The 14,732-nt window shown below is 36.6% G+C and overlaps 1 protein-coding gene across 2 annotated transcripts in view; it reads right to left on the reverse strand.

Annotated features, from left to right (window-relative positions):
• The window catches only part of LOC115230214 (E3 ubiquitin-protein ligase MIB2-like), a 42,741-nt gene extending 28,009 nt beyond the window's left edge, over positions 1 to 14,732 (reverse strand). Inside the window, exons 1-6 of one of the 2 annotated variants that reach the window (XM_036499566.1) lie at positions 14,448 to 14,732; positions 7,792 to 7,937; positions 6,395 to 6,508; positions 3,832 to 3,936; positions 2,510 to 2,654; positions 340 to 440 (exon numbers count right to left, since the gene is read on the reverse strand). In XM_036499566.1, coding sequence (XP_036355459.1) covers positions 340 to 440; positions 2,510 to 2,654; positions 3,832 to 3,936; positions 6,395 to 6,508; positions 7,792 to 7,914 — 588 coding nt within the window. In that variant the 5' untranslated portion in view covers positions 7,915 to 7,937; positions 14,448 to 14,732. Of the gene's footprint in view, positions 1 to 339; positions 444 to 2,509; positions 2,655 to 3,831; positions 3,937 to 6,394; positions 6,509 to 7,791; positions 7,938 to 14,447 lie in introns of both variants that reach the window. The other variant, XM_029800427.2, reaches the window with a different exon arrangement.

Here is a 14,732-nt window from a genome sequence, read left to right on the forward strand (position 1 = left end):
ATGAATAAGAATTCATATTTACTTGCATAAGGAAAAAGTTGGCAATTGAAACACAAATTAATATGTCTATCATATATTGATCTATTAAGATGGTGTTTGTGGCATTACTTCGCAAAAGTCGAAAGCAGAAAAGAAAAAGTAGTAGTAGTAGTAGTAGTAGTAGTAGTAGTAGTAGTAGTAGTAGTAGTTGTTGTTGTTGTTGTTGTTGTAGTATCATGAATGCATGTTTTCATTTGGATCGTAAAAAAACGAAAAATTTGTATTATAGAAACGAGCCATGTCACGAGGGTTGGACTCAAAATGACATCTAAGATATCTAATAAAGTGACAAAAATTTACTTGTCCTTCAGAACCATCCACGATTCCGTGCAGGGATTGTAACAAGCTTCTGAAGTCAGGTGTCGCATTAAAAAACTGTTCCATCATCTCCATCATTGATGATGCTATAAAACGAAAGTTAATAAAACAATCAATAAAAAGAAGTGTTCATTCATATTTATAGCAAAATCGCTGGAAAAATATTAAAAGGCAAGCAAAAGATTATTGAATTAATATAGAAAAGGCGTATGTTACAGAATGATCTTGTCGTTTTTGCTGTTGTTCGCTTTCAGCCTCAGCCAAAACTAATTGTGAAAAAATCCGATCAAAGTAGTTGCAAACTATGATAATGTCAATTCTTATGTATCAAAAAATACATTTTTCAATGATCTCTTCCTTTGTATGACGGCAGAGTTTAATTTTAAAATAGTTTACTTGCTATTTTCTAAAGATCGTCCACCACACGATAACCAGTGATTCCGACCACCTTGGATATTTAGTCCCAGGTCAATCCTGGTTAAGCTAATGAAGCAGATATCCTAAGAGTAACGACGGTCTAGCCTCATTATTCAACCAGTTTTAGTTTTCGAGCAATGTGGATCCGGGCCAACTGTATGCAATGTACTCTTTACGAAAACGTAATACTATTTGAGGAGATCCAGCTATTATGTCTAGTAGGCTGAATGAATATGTACATGGCGTATGTGGAAAGTCTTTGTACTGAAAGTGAAATTCCTCATAATTCCTCGAGGAATGCTTGGTAGATTTTGTTGATTTTACTTCTATAGCGCGGACCCAGACTTATCCAATCATTCACGGATTTTCTTGGAGTATTTTACTACTAGGCCACGTGTTTTCATAAATAAATAGAGAAGCAAGATTCAAGGACTTATATATTTCTGTGAAGGCTATGTACACATGAAGCAGCATTTTTAAAAAATGCCAAAAGTAGATGAGTTCCTAAAGAATCAACGGCACCCGTATCCTGTGTTGTAGACAGGTACAATCATGATTACCAAGCCTGAAGGAACGTTTTAATAGAAGTTACACCAATATCTAATTTTATACTATACTACTGAAATGTTCAAAGAAAATCCAAGAGTGAGTAGGGTTGAAAAGATTGGAAAAACAATCAATACAGCCCCACACATTACGGCTTTTTTTACTACAACTGTAAAATTTCTCCCCAAGTTCACATCCCCGGTCTCAGAAACATGTACAGAAAAAACCCGGCAATTAATTAATACTCGCTACTTTTATCCGCCATTCAAGAAAATTTCTTGCAGGACAGCGCATTCCTATTCACTCTCGCCTTCCACTTCAATTTCGACTTGGATTAACTTGACGGAAATATATCAGTCATCAATAATAGTTTCCACTCCAATTTTCTTCACAATCACCAGGTACATGGAAGATCTCTGCTCTTTCCTGCCAATTTAAAGACGTTCTTCATATGACATCATCTATTTGACAAACACTACAATCTACAGTCAACACCCTGTTATCTAGTACTCCTATAACCAGAACTCTTAAGCAATCAGTACATAGAAAAGGGTAAAATAAACATTGTTAATTAGAGTCAATATGTACGAATTGTGTTAACTAACTAATCGTTATTAAAAGGTTTCTGTTGTGTTTAAAATGTTTCGTTGCTTCCCAAAGTATTGTAAAGTATTTTATTTTACTGCACTTTGAGTAGCTGTATTTTATTAGGTCAACAGAAATTATTAATTATTTAACTTATACTGTAAGTTCTTCCATTTTCTCACATTTCTACTATATTCAGAAAATTAATGAAATGGACGTATATAGCAGGTTTTAATGAATTTTTAAAGCATTATGGTAATTTAAAAAGTCGTGCTCAGATAACTTGAAAATTCAGTTATCGTCTGGTCCCAGTGATTCCGGATAGGAGGTAGTTTATTATTGGTGTATTTAAACACGGAATGAATACATGGTAATATCATTGCATTACTCCATGTGCAGCTCAGACGGAACAATCAGATAGCACTCCAGTAACTTATAATATAATAAATTCCAACGTAAGTTATCTTTTAAAATTGTGTAATCACAGAATTTTCAGACCTATAAGTGTTAATTCAATATAAATACAGAACTTTACATCATGTACCCCCATTTATATATCAATAATAAGTGTGAAGGAAAACGAAGAAAAAACAGTTAAACTCACTAGCATCATCTTCTTCCCCAACTTTCATACTTTGGGGTACTTTTGTGCAGCACAGAGGGTTGAATAAAAATATTTTACCAGACACCGACACAAGCAAATCACCGTCTGGGAATGCAATTTTTATGGTACCAATTTTGCCTAATACCTACAAAGATACAAACAACATGCTAAATGAAGTCAAACTGTAAATTTGATCCACGTCATATGAACAGGCTGAAAAAAAAATCATAAGGGATCAAATTAACGATATACATATCTATTTTTAATGGTTCAAAAGATAATGCTTGCGTCCATTACACATTTATGTACTTAGATATATATGTAAGTATTTCTAATCCAGAAACGCGTTCGTAAATAACCCTTAGACTTTGCTTTCGTTATTTCTTCCATCTGTTTTACATATGTGAATTACAGGGATATGTCGTATGTGGAGTCTCATTTGTAGAAAATAGAAATAAACAGTCTTTGACTGCTATTTCTAATTTTTTCGGTATGTGGCTAAGCAACATGTTGCTTGCCCCTTTTATTTATATACAAAAATATATATTGAACTTTTTTTTATAAAAGTTCCTACCGTTAATGGTTATATTTACATGCCGAAATCTACCCGTAAATAATTGTTGGTTTAAAAAAAAAAACTATTCAAACTATTATTTACTCTTATTATATTACTACATGTAAGTATTATATATGTATATATATATATGTGTATATAAATATATATTCTTTTCTTCTTTTCTTCTTTTACTTGTTTCAGTCATTTGTCTGTGTGTTGTGTTCCTGAGTATGACACTGTATTTCAAGTTGCTCCAGCTCACTCAGTTGTAGAAATGAGTTGCGACATCACTGCTGCTAAGCTGTAACGACCTTTGCCTTTCCCTCGGATAACATCGGTGGCGTAGAGTGTGGAGGTTGGTATGTATGGGTGACTGAAGGTCTTCCATTAAAATCAACCTTACCCAGACTTGTGCCTCGAAGGGTAACTTTTCACGGGCAATTCCATGGTCATTCATGGCCAAAGGGGTCTTTATTGTTTACTCGAGTACTATACTAAATGAATAAAGGATACCAAAGAAAATTAGACATTACATAACAGAAAAATTACAGAAATTGAAAATCAAATATCGTTTTTAGACGGTTGAACTGCAAGTAGAAAAGTTATAAATGGTACACAAATATATGCATATATGCGTCCATTCGTATATCTATTTACATACTATGTCAAGAAAATAAAACATGACAGTTGTGGGTGAACCAACTTGCATCGTTTGTCGAGCAAATTAGGTATATTAGGAACTACACAACTTAAGAAATACACTCACCGATGTCATAACAGAAGTCCATCCACCATGATTAACCTGATATCTTTTAACTTTTTCGGTATCATCAAGTATCCTAACTGCATCTCCAACGTTAAATTTGTCGATCTGAAACAGAGAAATTTAATGAGATATAACATAAGAAAGTAAGAGAGGAGGAGGAGAGAGGGAAAGTTTTGAGTGTGGGAGTGGGTTTCAAGAAAAAAGAGTGATTTACGAGAAGGCGTAGTTGAAGGAGGAAGAGAGAGAGGGGGGGAAAGAAAGAAAGAACGAAAGAAAAAGAAAGTTAGAATGAATGAAAGAATGAAAGAAAGAATAAATGAATAACTGAGAGAAAGAAAGAAAGAAAGACAGAAATAGGAACGATAGCTAGCCAGCTAGCAAGATAGATAGATAGATAGATAGATAGATAGATAGATAGATAGATAGATAGATAGATAGATAGATAGATAGATAGTTCAAATTCCGCCGAGGTCGACTTTGCCTTTCATCCTTTCGGGGTAGATTAATTAAGTACCAGTTACGCACTGCGGTCGATATAATCGACTTAATCCGTTTGTCTGTCCTTCTTTGTCCTCTCTGTGTTTTGTTCCTTGTGGGTAGTAAAGAAATAGGTATTTCTTCTGCCGCCACGTTCTGAGTTCAAAGCCCGCCGACTTTGCTTTTCGTCCTTTCGAGGTCAACAGTACCAATTAAGTGCTGGGGTCGATGTAATCGACTATCCCCCGCCCCCAAATTTCAGGCCTTGTTTCTATAGTAAAAAGGATTACTTATCCGTTGATTCTGTAGTGTTACCCTGATGAACGAGAGAATATTTCACTGAGAAATATGGTAATCTATCTCACGGACAATAAACATTGTTAGTCATAGTAATTTTGCTTCTACCCCATAACTGGATGAAGTAAAAGTAATGACAGGCTTCAATATTCCACTCCACCCACCTACTCTACCCAAAGACAGAGCACACTGGAAAGAAGCATGCATCAGATCCAAAACCAAAATCAGGGTATTGTAAGCAACTAGTTCTTTTGTCACTTAGATTAGTTACCATATTGTTGAACCATACTGCTTAGCAGAGAAGAAGGTTTGCTGGTGTAAGCCACTCGGTGTAAGCTTGTTGTCAGTGTACGAGGGGCGTTCAATAAGTAATGCCCCTGACCCGCTTCCCATAGCAGTAGAGCAACGAAACTTGACCACAGTTATTAGTCTTTTTCTACATAGGAACCACCCAGAGTTACGCATTTCTCCCATCGTTTGATGCAGCTCTGGGGACCGTTTTTGTAGAAGAACCCAGCTTGGTCCTCCACCTCAACGTGACTTCAGAAATCAAGGCTGCATCATCTGGGAAACGCTTTCCTTTCAAAAACAACTTCATGATTGGGAAGAGGTGAAAATCAGAGGGTGCAAGGTCAGGAAAGTAGGGGGGATGGGGAGGACTTCATAGCCATACGCCTGTGCTTCTGATCTGGCGACAAGCGAGTTGTGGACCGGAGCGTTGTCCTGCAGGAGGAGGATGTCTTTGCTGATCTTGCCCCGCCTCTTGATTTTGATAACTTCTCTTAATTTCCTCAAAAGTGAAGCATAATAGGCTCCTGCAATTGTGGTACCCTTTGCCAGGAAATCTGTCATCACTACTCCGTCCTGGTCCCAGAAGACTGTGAGTATGATCTTGCCAGCGGAGTGCTGCACCCTTGCCTTCTTTGGAGGGGGTGAGTCACGGTGCTTCCACTGCATTGACTGGGCTTTGGTCTCTGGATCATCGTGATGGACCCAGGTTTCATCCTGTGTAATCAGTCTTTTGAGACATTTTGAATCATCTTCTTGGCACATCTCCAAATTCACCCTCGAGCACTCGACGCGCTCTTGCTTCTGGAAAGGCGTGAGCAGCCTGGGAATCCATCTGGCAGACACCTTTTGCATATGCAAATGGTCATGAATGATAGTTTCCACAGACCCGGTACTAATCTTGACCTCATGGGCTATTTGGCGAATAATTATGCGTCGATCTTCCAAAATGGCAGCCTCAACTTGACGGACAGATGCCTCATCAATGGCAGAAGGGGGCGACCAGATCTGGGAGCTGTTTCCACAGAGTTCCGACCATGTTTGAATTCACGATGCCAGCGTTTTACAAGGTCATATGATGGGGCATCATCACCATAAGTTACTTTCATTTCATCAAAAGTCTCCCGTGGTGTGCGTCCTTTCAAATACAAAAACCGGATCACTGCTCGACACTCAACAGGCTCCATTTCACACTTGACTCGGTTCAAACACCTGTAAATCAGAAACCACAATTAATTCAGAGATGTAGTTTGCCACTTACTCTATAGAGATATAAATGATTGCACATACAAAATTTCAGCTGGATCAAACAACTGCAAGTGGGTCAGAGGCATTACTTATTGAACGTCCCTCATAATATTGTGGAAGTAAGTTTATCCAAGGAAAACGCCATGAAGCAGACAAGTTTTATTAATTGTAAAACATTTAAGCCATATTGGTAAAAAATATTATAAACGTAGAAGGTACTGAATGTTACGGAGATTAGACCTTATATACTGACCTTTGTGAGAGCTTTTGGATTAAAGCGCCATAATTTGTTACCAAGTTCTTCAAATTTCACAATCACATCGTCGACATTATTAAGTCCTTGAACTATGCCAACTTGACCTATAAACTGAATATAAAGTGGGTTAACAAATATTGTACATACATACATGCATACATTTTTACATACATACATACATACATACATACATACATACATACATACATACATACATGATGGCTGCCCACTCTTTATCGAGTATGGCCATTGCACGAAGCTTAACTGTTACTGGTGCTGTGATCGAATGTGACTTTTTAGCCCAGCTACATACATACATACATACATACATACATACATACATACATACACACGCATGTTATGTATTCAAATGTATATATGTGCCACATGAACGGGGAAAAAACAATTCCAAACATACAATAAGATATATGGCGTATTTAAAATGAATTCGGTTCTCAGCACCAAATTTCACAGCACCGCGATTTTCAGACAAGAACTGCTATATTTGTTTCATTATTTTCCTATTAAATTTATACTTATAAATGTGCATTCGTTGTTTTCTACATCTTTTTACAATCAAAAGGCGTAAGATAACAGGTATAAACTGATGGCTATGGGAGACCAGATTCACCCAGTAAATGTGGCAAGAAATGAAAGAAAAAATATTCATATTCATCAGAATATGCCACCCATCTCCAACGTTTTAGGATAATTTATTTGTGCTATAAAAGAAGATAAAATAAAGGAAAATAAATTTTGATGAAACATATATGGTAGCAATTCTGTAAATTTACAATGACATATTGTAGTGGTTGTGTGGTAAGTAGCTTGCTTACCAGCCACATGGTTCCGGGTTCAGTCCCACTGCGTGGGACATTGGGCAAGTGTCTTCTACTATAGCCTCGGGCCGACCAAAGCCTTGTGAGTGGATTTGGTAGACGGAAACTGAAAGAAGCCCGTCGTATATATGCATATATATGTGTGCGTGTATGTTTGTGTGTCTGTGTTTGTCCCCCTAGCATTGCTTGACAACCGATGCTGGTGTGTTTATGTCGCCGTCACTTAGCGGTTCGGCAAAAGAGAATCGATAGAATAAGTACTGGGCTTACAAAAGAATAAGTCCCGGGGTCGATATGCTCGACTAAAGGCGGTGCTCCAGCATGGCCGCAGTCAACTGACTGAAACAAGTAAAAGAGTAAAGAAAAAGAGAGAGATATTTTCTTACAAAATTGTCATACTTCCGGCAGTTGGTTTCCTTTTCGTGGCTACTGCACTGTAGTCACTTAGTAATAGTAACCGTTCAACCAGTGATAGCTGTTTATGCATGTATGTATATATTTCGCTATCTATCAGTGACCTTATAGCATAATGAAAATACACAAGCCAGTACTTACGTTTACCATAAAAGGAGTCCATCCGCCATGTCCTTCTTGTAACAACTTTACAGTATTTATGTCTTCAGATAGAGATACTCGGTCTCCTGCGTTGAATACACTGGTAGATGCGTTGGAATCCATTGTTTATACAAATACAAATTCACCTGAAACAAGCATATATATATATATATATAAGGGGCGTGCACTCTCAGGTATGCAAGGTATGCGTTGCAAGACCTGTGATTTTTTATCCATATGATCGGAAAATTAGATAAAATAGTTTCTTTGTTTCAAAGAAAATCCGTCCAGTTGTTTTGGAAATATTTTGTCTCCCCTTCTCCTCTCTCAGTGACTCGTACTTCTGCTTTGAGAAGTTATGCTATGAGAAGATCCGCATGACAGACACTCCCTCTCTGTCTCAGTTTGTCCTTCCTTCTCTCTCTCTCTCTCACTCACTTAGTGATTGTTTTAAAAGACATGCTAAGAGCATAGGGCATTTGAAATATTTTTACCCCCTTCCTCTCTCTCTTAGTGGCTCGTCATGCTTTGAGAAGACCCGCATGACATCCCTCTCTGTCTCTTTGTTAGTTTGTCCCTCCTTCCTCTCTCTCTCTCTTAGTGACTTGATAAAACAGATGCTAGGAGGAAAGGTCGTTCATAATATTTTGTACCGCCGTCCTCTCTCTCTCTCAGTGGCATGTCATGCTTTGAGATGACCGCATGATACCCACTCTCTGTCTCTTTGCTAGTGTAGAATTGTTGCTAACCTTGTTCCATTTCTGACCGGAACAAAAGCAGTCCCATAATTCTTAAGCTAGCCAGCTGAAATTTTGGAATAACTTAGCGGTAAGTTTGAATTTTTTAACCAAAACCTCTGTTTGCACTATTATACTTTTGGAGTGTTCGGAAAACAAAAAATATAATCTATATTATAATTCTTATTTCAGAAGTAGCTAATTAATCTTAAATTAATTTAACTAAGGTTATTTTTCCGTTTTGTTGAAATTGACTTACAATTTACGCCGGCGCTTCCACGTGTGTTCGTATATAAGAACAACCTTTTACGAAATAAGTGAAATGTGTGTTATAAACGATATTTTGAGAAATAGTTTTTCGAAAAGAGACTTCGATGGAAAACAATTAATTATAAATGGTGGGAGACCAGCACCGAATTTACCTAATCTGCGAAGCTACAACAAGAAATTCACGAGCAATTCCAGGTTAATTTGTATGAAAAGAAAAAATGGTTAACTGGGGTGCTATCCTTATTAAATTATTCTGTTGGCCTTGTTTACTTTTTTGCTTAGAAAAGAATGTTTGGAATGATAAAGGCTATGATGATTTAAATAATTTACATATGGCTATGTTAAAGCACAAGCGTTCTCAAAAGCATATAAAATCTTTGATAGATCTTAAAATATTCGAGAATGTTCGCATAGACTTACAATTAGATGCATGTAAAAATCAAAGCATACAACACCATAATGAGAAAGTCAGACGAAACAGATCCATTCTGCAACGATTGATCGATGTTGTTATTTTTTTAGGTTTCCAGGAATTATCGTTTTGGGGTCATTTTGAATCTGAAGGCTCTAATAATAGTGGAAATTATAAAGAACTCGTATATGTAATCAGTAAATATGACAAAAAATAGAAATTCATCTAGATACAGCTTCTATCCACGGTCTGTCAAACAGAATTCAAATAACTTGATCGATGCAATTCATAAAGTTATGTTGAATAAGATGCAAAGGTAAATCGAGCAAGCTAAAGTTGTTTCTATTTTTGTTGATGAGACATCTGTTCTCAGCATATTCACAACTGTCAACAGTTTTACGTTATGTTAGAGAAGACTGTGTCACGAAAGAACGATTTATCGGTTTTAGTGATGTTAGTGCAGATCGATCTGCAAATGCTTTATCTGAACATGTTTTTAAATGCATTGAATTGTGGAAATGTGAAAACAAATTGATTGCACAAACCTATAACGGTGCCACTACAATGGCAGGACAATTAAATGGGTTACAGGCAAAAGTAAGGAAGAAATATGAATGTGCGATCTTTATTCATTGTTGTGCCCATATTCTAAATTTAGTTCTTTCACAATCATGCTCTGCTATGAAAGAATGCAAGATATTTTTTTGTACAATAAACGGACTGAGTATATTTTTTCGAAATCACCGAAAAGGGCTAGTGCGTTAGATAACATTGTTAAAAAAAAGATTTCCGAAAGCAACAGCAATGGAATTACTCCTCACGGCTTATTATTACCACAAAGGAAAATTATAATTTCATAATCAGCCTTTTTGAGCACATCATTGAAAATCCTGAAGCATAGGATGATACCACCATAAATTCAGCAATTGGATTCTTACACACTTTAAAAGCTCCTGATTTCTGATTTTTGTTAGAAGTATTCAGTGAGATTTTTTCTTTTACTGACGTCTTATTTAACATCCTCCAGAGTAAAAGTCATGACATAGTGCATTGTAAAGAGCAAATAGATAAAACTAGAACTGTACTCGAAAACAAACTTGATAATCGGAATTCAGAGATCCAAGAATTGAGCGCCAACGACATTATAAAATGCTTTATAACAAAATTATCAGTACAATAGTTGACCAAATAAAAGCACGATATTCATCCTTAGAAGAGTTTAAATTCATGGAACTTTCGAATTTCAACAAATTTGATGAGTATTGCAAACAATTTAAAAATCATGGGTACTATTTAAGAAGAGTGGTCCCGGTGCGCGCACCAGAGCATCCACGCCAGCTAGTTGTGGCTAGTCGATCCTTACTTGTGTTTTGTGTTTTATTTACTTTGTTTAAAACATTATTTACTTTGTGTTTTGTGTTTTATATATTTTGTTTAAAAAATTTATGTACTTTGCTAGATAGTCGTAGGATCGACTACTCACGACTAGCCAGCGCGACGTTTTTTTTTTTCTAGGTCATACTGGGGTGATTGCATATCAGAATCTCCCATATGTAAATCGTAGGAATTCGAAAATTTTTTGCTGAAAAATTGCCGGGGGCGGGGGCAAATAAATTCATTTCATGCCCAACCCCGGAAGTCACCGCACGCCACTGATATATATATATATATATATATATATATATATATATATATATATATATATCTTCTTAAAGACTCCGCGGTTACGACGAGGGGCCCAGCTGATACGATCAACGGAACAGCTTGCTCGTGAAATTAACGTGCAAATGGCTGAGCATTCCACAGACACGTGTACCCTTAACGTAGTTCTCGGGGATAATCAGCATGACACAGAGAGTGACAAGGCTGACCCTTTGAAATACAAGTACAACTCATTTTTGCCAGCTGAGTGGACTGGAGCAACGTGAAATAAAGTGTCTTGCTCAAGGACACAACGCGTCGCCGGGAATCGAACTCAAACCTTACGATCATGAGCCGAATGCCCTAACCACTAAGCCACGCGCCCTCTCTCTCTCTCTCTCTATATATATATATATATACATATAATACATACATGTTTATATATATATATATATATACACAAATATCTCTGTATATATATGTATATATGTATGCATGTATTTTCGATTGATTTCTTTCAGTTTCTATCTACAAAATCCACTGACAAGGCTTTCGTTGTTCTGAGGCTATAGCAGAAGAAGCATTCCAAGTCACCACACAGCGGGACTGAACCCAGGACCATGTATTTTGGAACCAAGTTTGTTAGCACACAGCCACACCTGCACCTATGTATGTGTGTGGGGGGGTATGTGTGTATGGGTGTATATATGTATACATGTATATATGTGTATATATATGTGTACATATTACATGTACATCTATATATATATAGCAATAATAATTCTCTAAAAGAGATATAGACAGTAACTGCTCGATAACATAAGGGACTAAAGCCATCTGAATATGGCTAGGGACAGGGCAGGGTGGTGGGGGTGTTACTGTTGCATTTAGCCCCAGGCGAACATCGACGTCACCAGATAGGCCCGACACCGTCACGGTGTCCTTTAACCTGCAAAGGGAGGTAATACCCCGATGAAGCGGAAACCACACACGGACCATGGTTTCAAGGTGTATTGCCTATCGTCGGCGTGTGGTAGGCTTCCGCTTCCTCGACGAATTCTCACTCTGCAGGCTATTCATATATAGATTTTCAAGCAAAATACATTTGCTGATTTCGAAAATCTGTTCGAAAGCAATAATAATTCTCTAAAAGAGATATAGACAGTAACTGCTCGATAACATAAGGGACTAAAGCCATTACCTCCCTTTGCAGGTTAAAGGACACCGTGACGGTGTCGGGCCTATCTGGTGACGTCGATGTTCGCCTGGGGCTAAATGCAACAGTAACACCCCCACCACCCTGCCCGTCCCTAGCCATATTCAGATGGCTTTAGTCCCTTATGTTATATATATATATATATATATATATATATATATATATATATATATATATGTATAATTCAAAATGTGACCGCGTGTGTACCGTTGGCGATTTTTTCCCTCTGTCTTCCCTTTTCTGGATCTTTCCTTCTCCTATGTTTCCGACGAAGAGCTCCGCTCGAAACGTAATCCCTCCTTCTTTCCTTCTTTCCTGAGCGTCCAATAATAATATATTGTTCCACGTCCTCGCGTTGTTGTGTTTTTTTTGTGCTTTCATGTGTGGATTAAATTATATATATATATATATATATATACATATATACACACACACACACACACATATATATATATATATATATAATATATATATATTATATATATATATATATATATATATATATATAACGGAAGGTTTACGAAAATAAACAAAAGACGAAGGCAGGTGGAGTACAAACAAACAATGTATTAGTATGGCGCTCAGGAATAGAAATAAAACAAGTCTTTTACGTTTCGAGCCTACGCTCTTCAACAGAAAGATACAAAGAAAAGAAACAAGGAGAGAAAAAAAAATATATATATACATTCACACCTACATGCATATATATATATAGAGCAATAGAAACGGATAGAATAAGTACTATGCTTACAAAGAATAAGTCCTGGAGTCGATTTGCTCGATTAAAGGCGGTGCTTCAGCATGGCCACAGTCAAATAACTGAAGCCAATAAAAGAATAAAAGAACAAAGAACAAAGTCCAAATAAAGTGTACTGCACAAAGCAGAGACACAAACACTGAATGTAGTAGCAATTGACAAAATATGAGGAGGCAGATAAAAGTGAAACTAAATTGTTCCATGAAATATTAAACGTTCTAAAAACATGACCTACGTCAGAAAAATGTTGATATAATATCAAAAATGGAGTAGGAAGAGTAATCAAGATAATATCAACCAAATAAGGTAATGACAAACATTTGAAAAAGAAGACGGTTATAACAGAAAACTCAAATCGAAGTAGCGATAAAAGAAATTATAAATGAGAAAATTTATATAAAATTGGCAAATTACGTATATGTTAACAAGGATATGTTAGCATTACTCACAGTGATTTGTGTCAGTACAACAATTTAATGAGGAATGTATCTATACATTTTAACCAGCACTTGTGTGTGTGTTTATATATTTGAGTAATAAAGTTTTCATGATGGATTGTGTCAGATAGAAATGCTTTATAAATATTTTTTGAAAGCCAAAACAGGGATGTTATTTAAAAGTTTTGTCAAGAGATGTGTGTGTGCGTGTGTGTGTGTGTGTGTGTGTGTGTCTGTGTGTGTGTGTCTCTGTGTGTGTGTGTCTGTGTGTGTGTGTGTGTGGTCTGTGCGTGTGTGTGTGTCTGTGTGTGTGTGTGTGTGTGTGTGTTTGTGTGTGGGTGTGTGTCTCTGTGTGTGTGTGTGTTTTGTATATCCAGGTCACGGTTCTCTGCTCAGAAAATCTCTTGACAAAACTTTTAAATAGCTTCCCTGTTGTGTCTTTCAAAAAATATTTATAAAGCACTTCTATCTGACACAATCCATCATGAAAACTTTATTACAAAAATACATACACACACACACACACACACACACCACAATTGTTGGCTTAAATGTATAGATACATTCCTCATTAAATTGCTGTACTGACACAAATCACTGTGAGTAATGCTAACAAATCCTTGTTAACATATACGTAATTTGCCAATTTTATATAAATTTTCTCATTTATAATTTCTTTTATCGCTACTTCGATTTGAGTTTTCTGTTATATCCGTCTTCTTTTTTTAAATGTTTGTCATTATTTTACCTTATTTGGTTGATATTTTCTTGATTACTCTTCCTACTCCATTTTTGATATTATATCAACATTGTCACCTCAGTTTTTCTGACGTAGGTCATGTTTTTAGAACGTTTAATATTTCATGGAACAGTTTGAATTCACAGAAAACAAAAGACGAAGATAAGCGAAGGAATAACAAGTAGGCATATATATACACGTACACTTCTCTGTGTGTGTGTGTGTGTGTGTGTGTGTGTGTGTGTGTGTGTGTGTATCCATACATATACGGACGTATATAGATATACATATACAAATGTATAACATCAACACTTTGTTTCTCTAGTTTAGAATGCGAAGAAGAAGGAGAAGAAGAAGAAGAAGAAGAAGAAGAAGAAGAAGAAGAAGAAGAAGAAGAAGAAGAAGAAGAAGAAGAAGAAGAAGAAGATATACTCACATAAACATTACCTTAGTGGTGGAGGCTGGGAAATGTCCTACGGTGACCGGAAACTTAGCTTTTTGTCAAGGCGGAACTATTGGTCAGTGGATGTCTCTTCTGGATGTCTCCTCTGAACGTTGCACCAGAATGTCATGTGTCCTCTCTTCGCCGATCAACTTATATGTAATTCCTAGTAATGAGGAAAGGGTGTAGGAGTAGGAGAAAGAGGTGGAAAGTAAAGAAAGCTGTTTGTTTATTGTTGTTGTTGTTCACGTTTTGTTGATGTTGTTGTTGTCTGACATTGCTTTGACATG

This window comes from Octopus sinensis, unplaced genomic scaffold (assembly GCF_006345805.1).
Source record: "Octopus sinensis unplaced genomic scaffold, ASM634580v1 Contig14933, whole genome shotgun sequence".
NCBI lineage: Eukaryota > Metazoa > Mollusca > Cephalopoda > Octopoda > Octopodidae > Octopus > Octopus sinensis.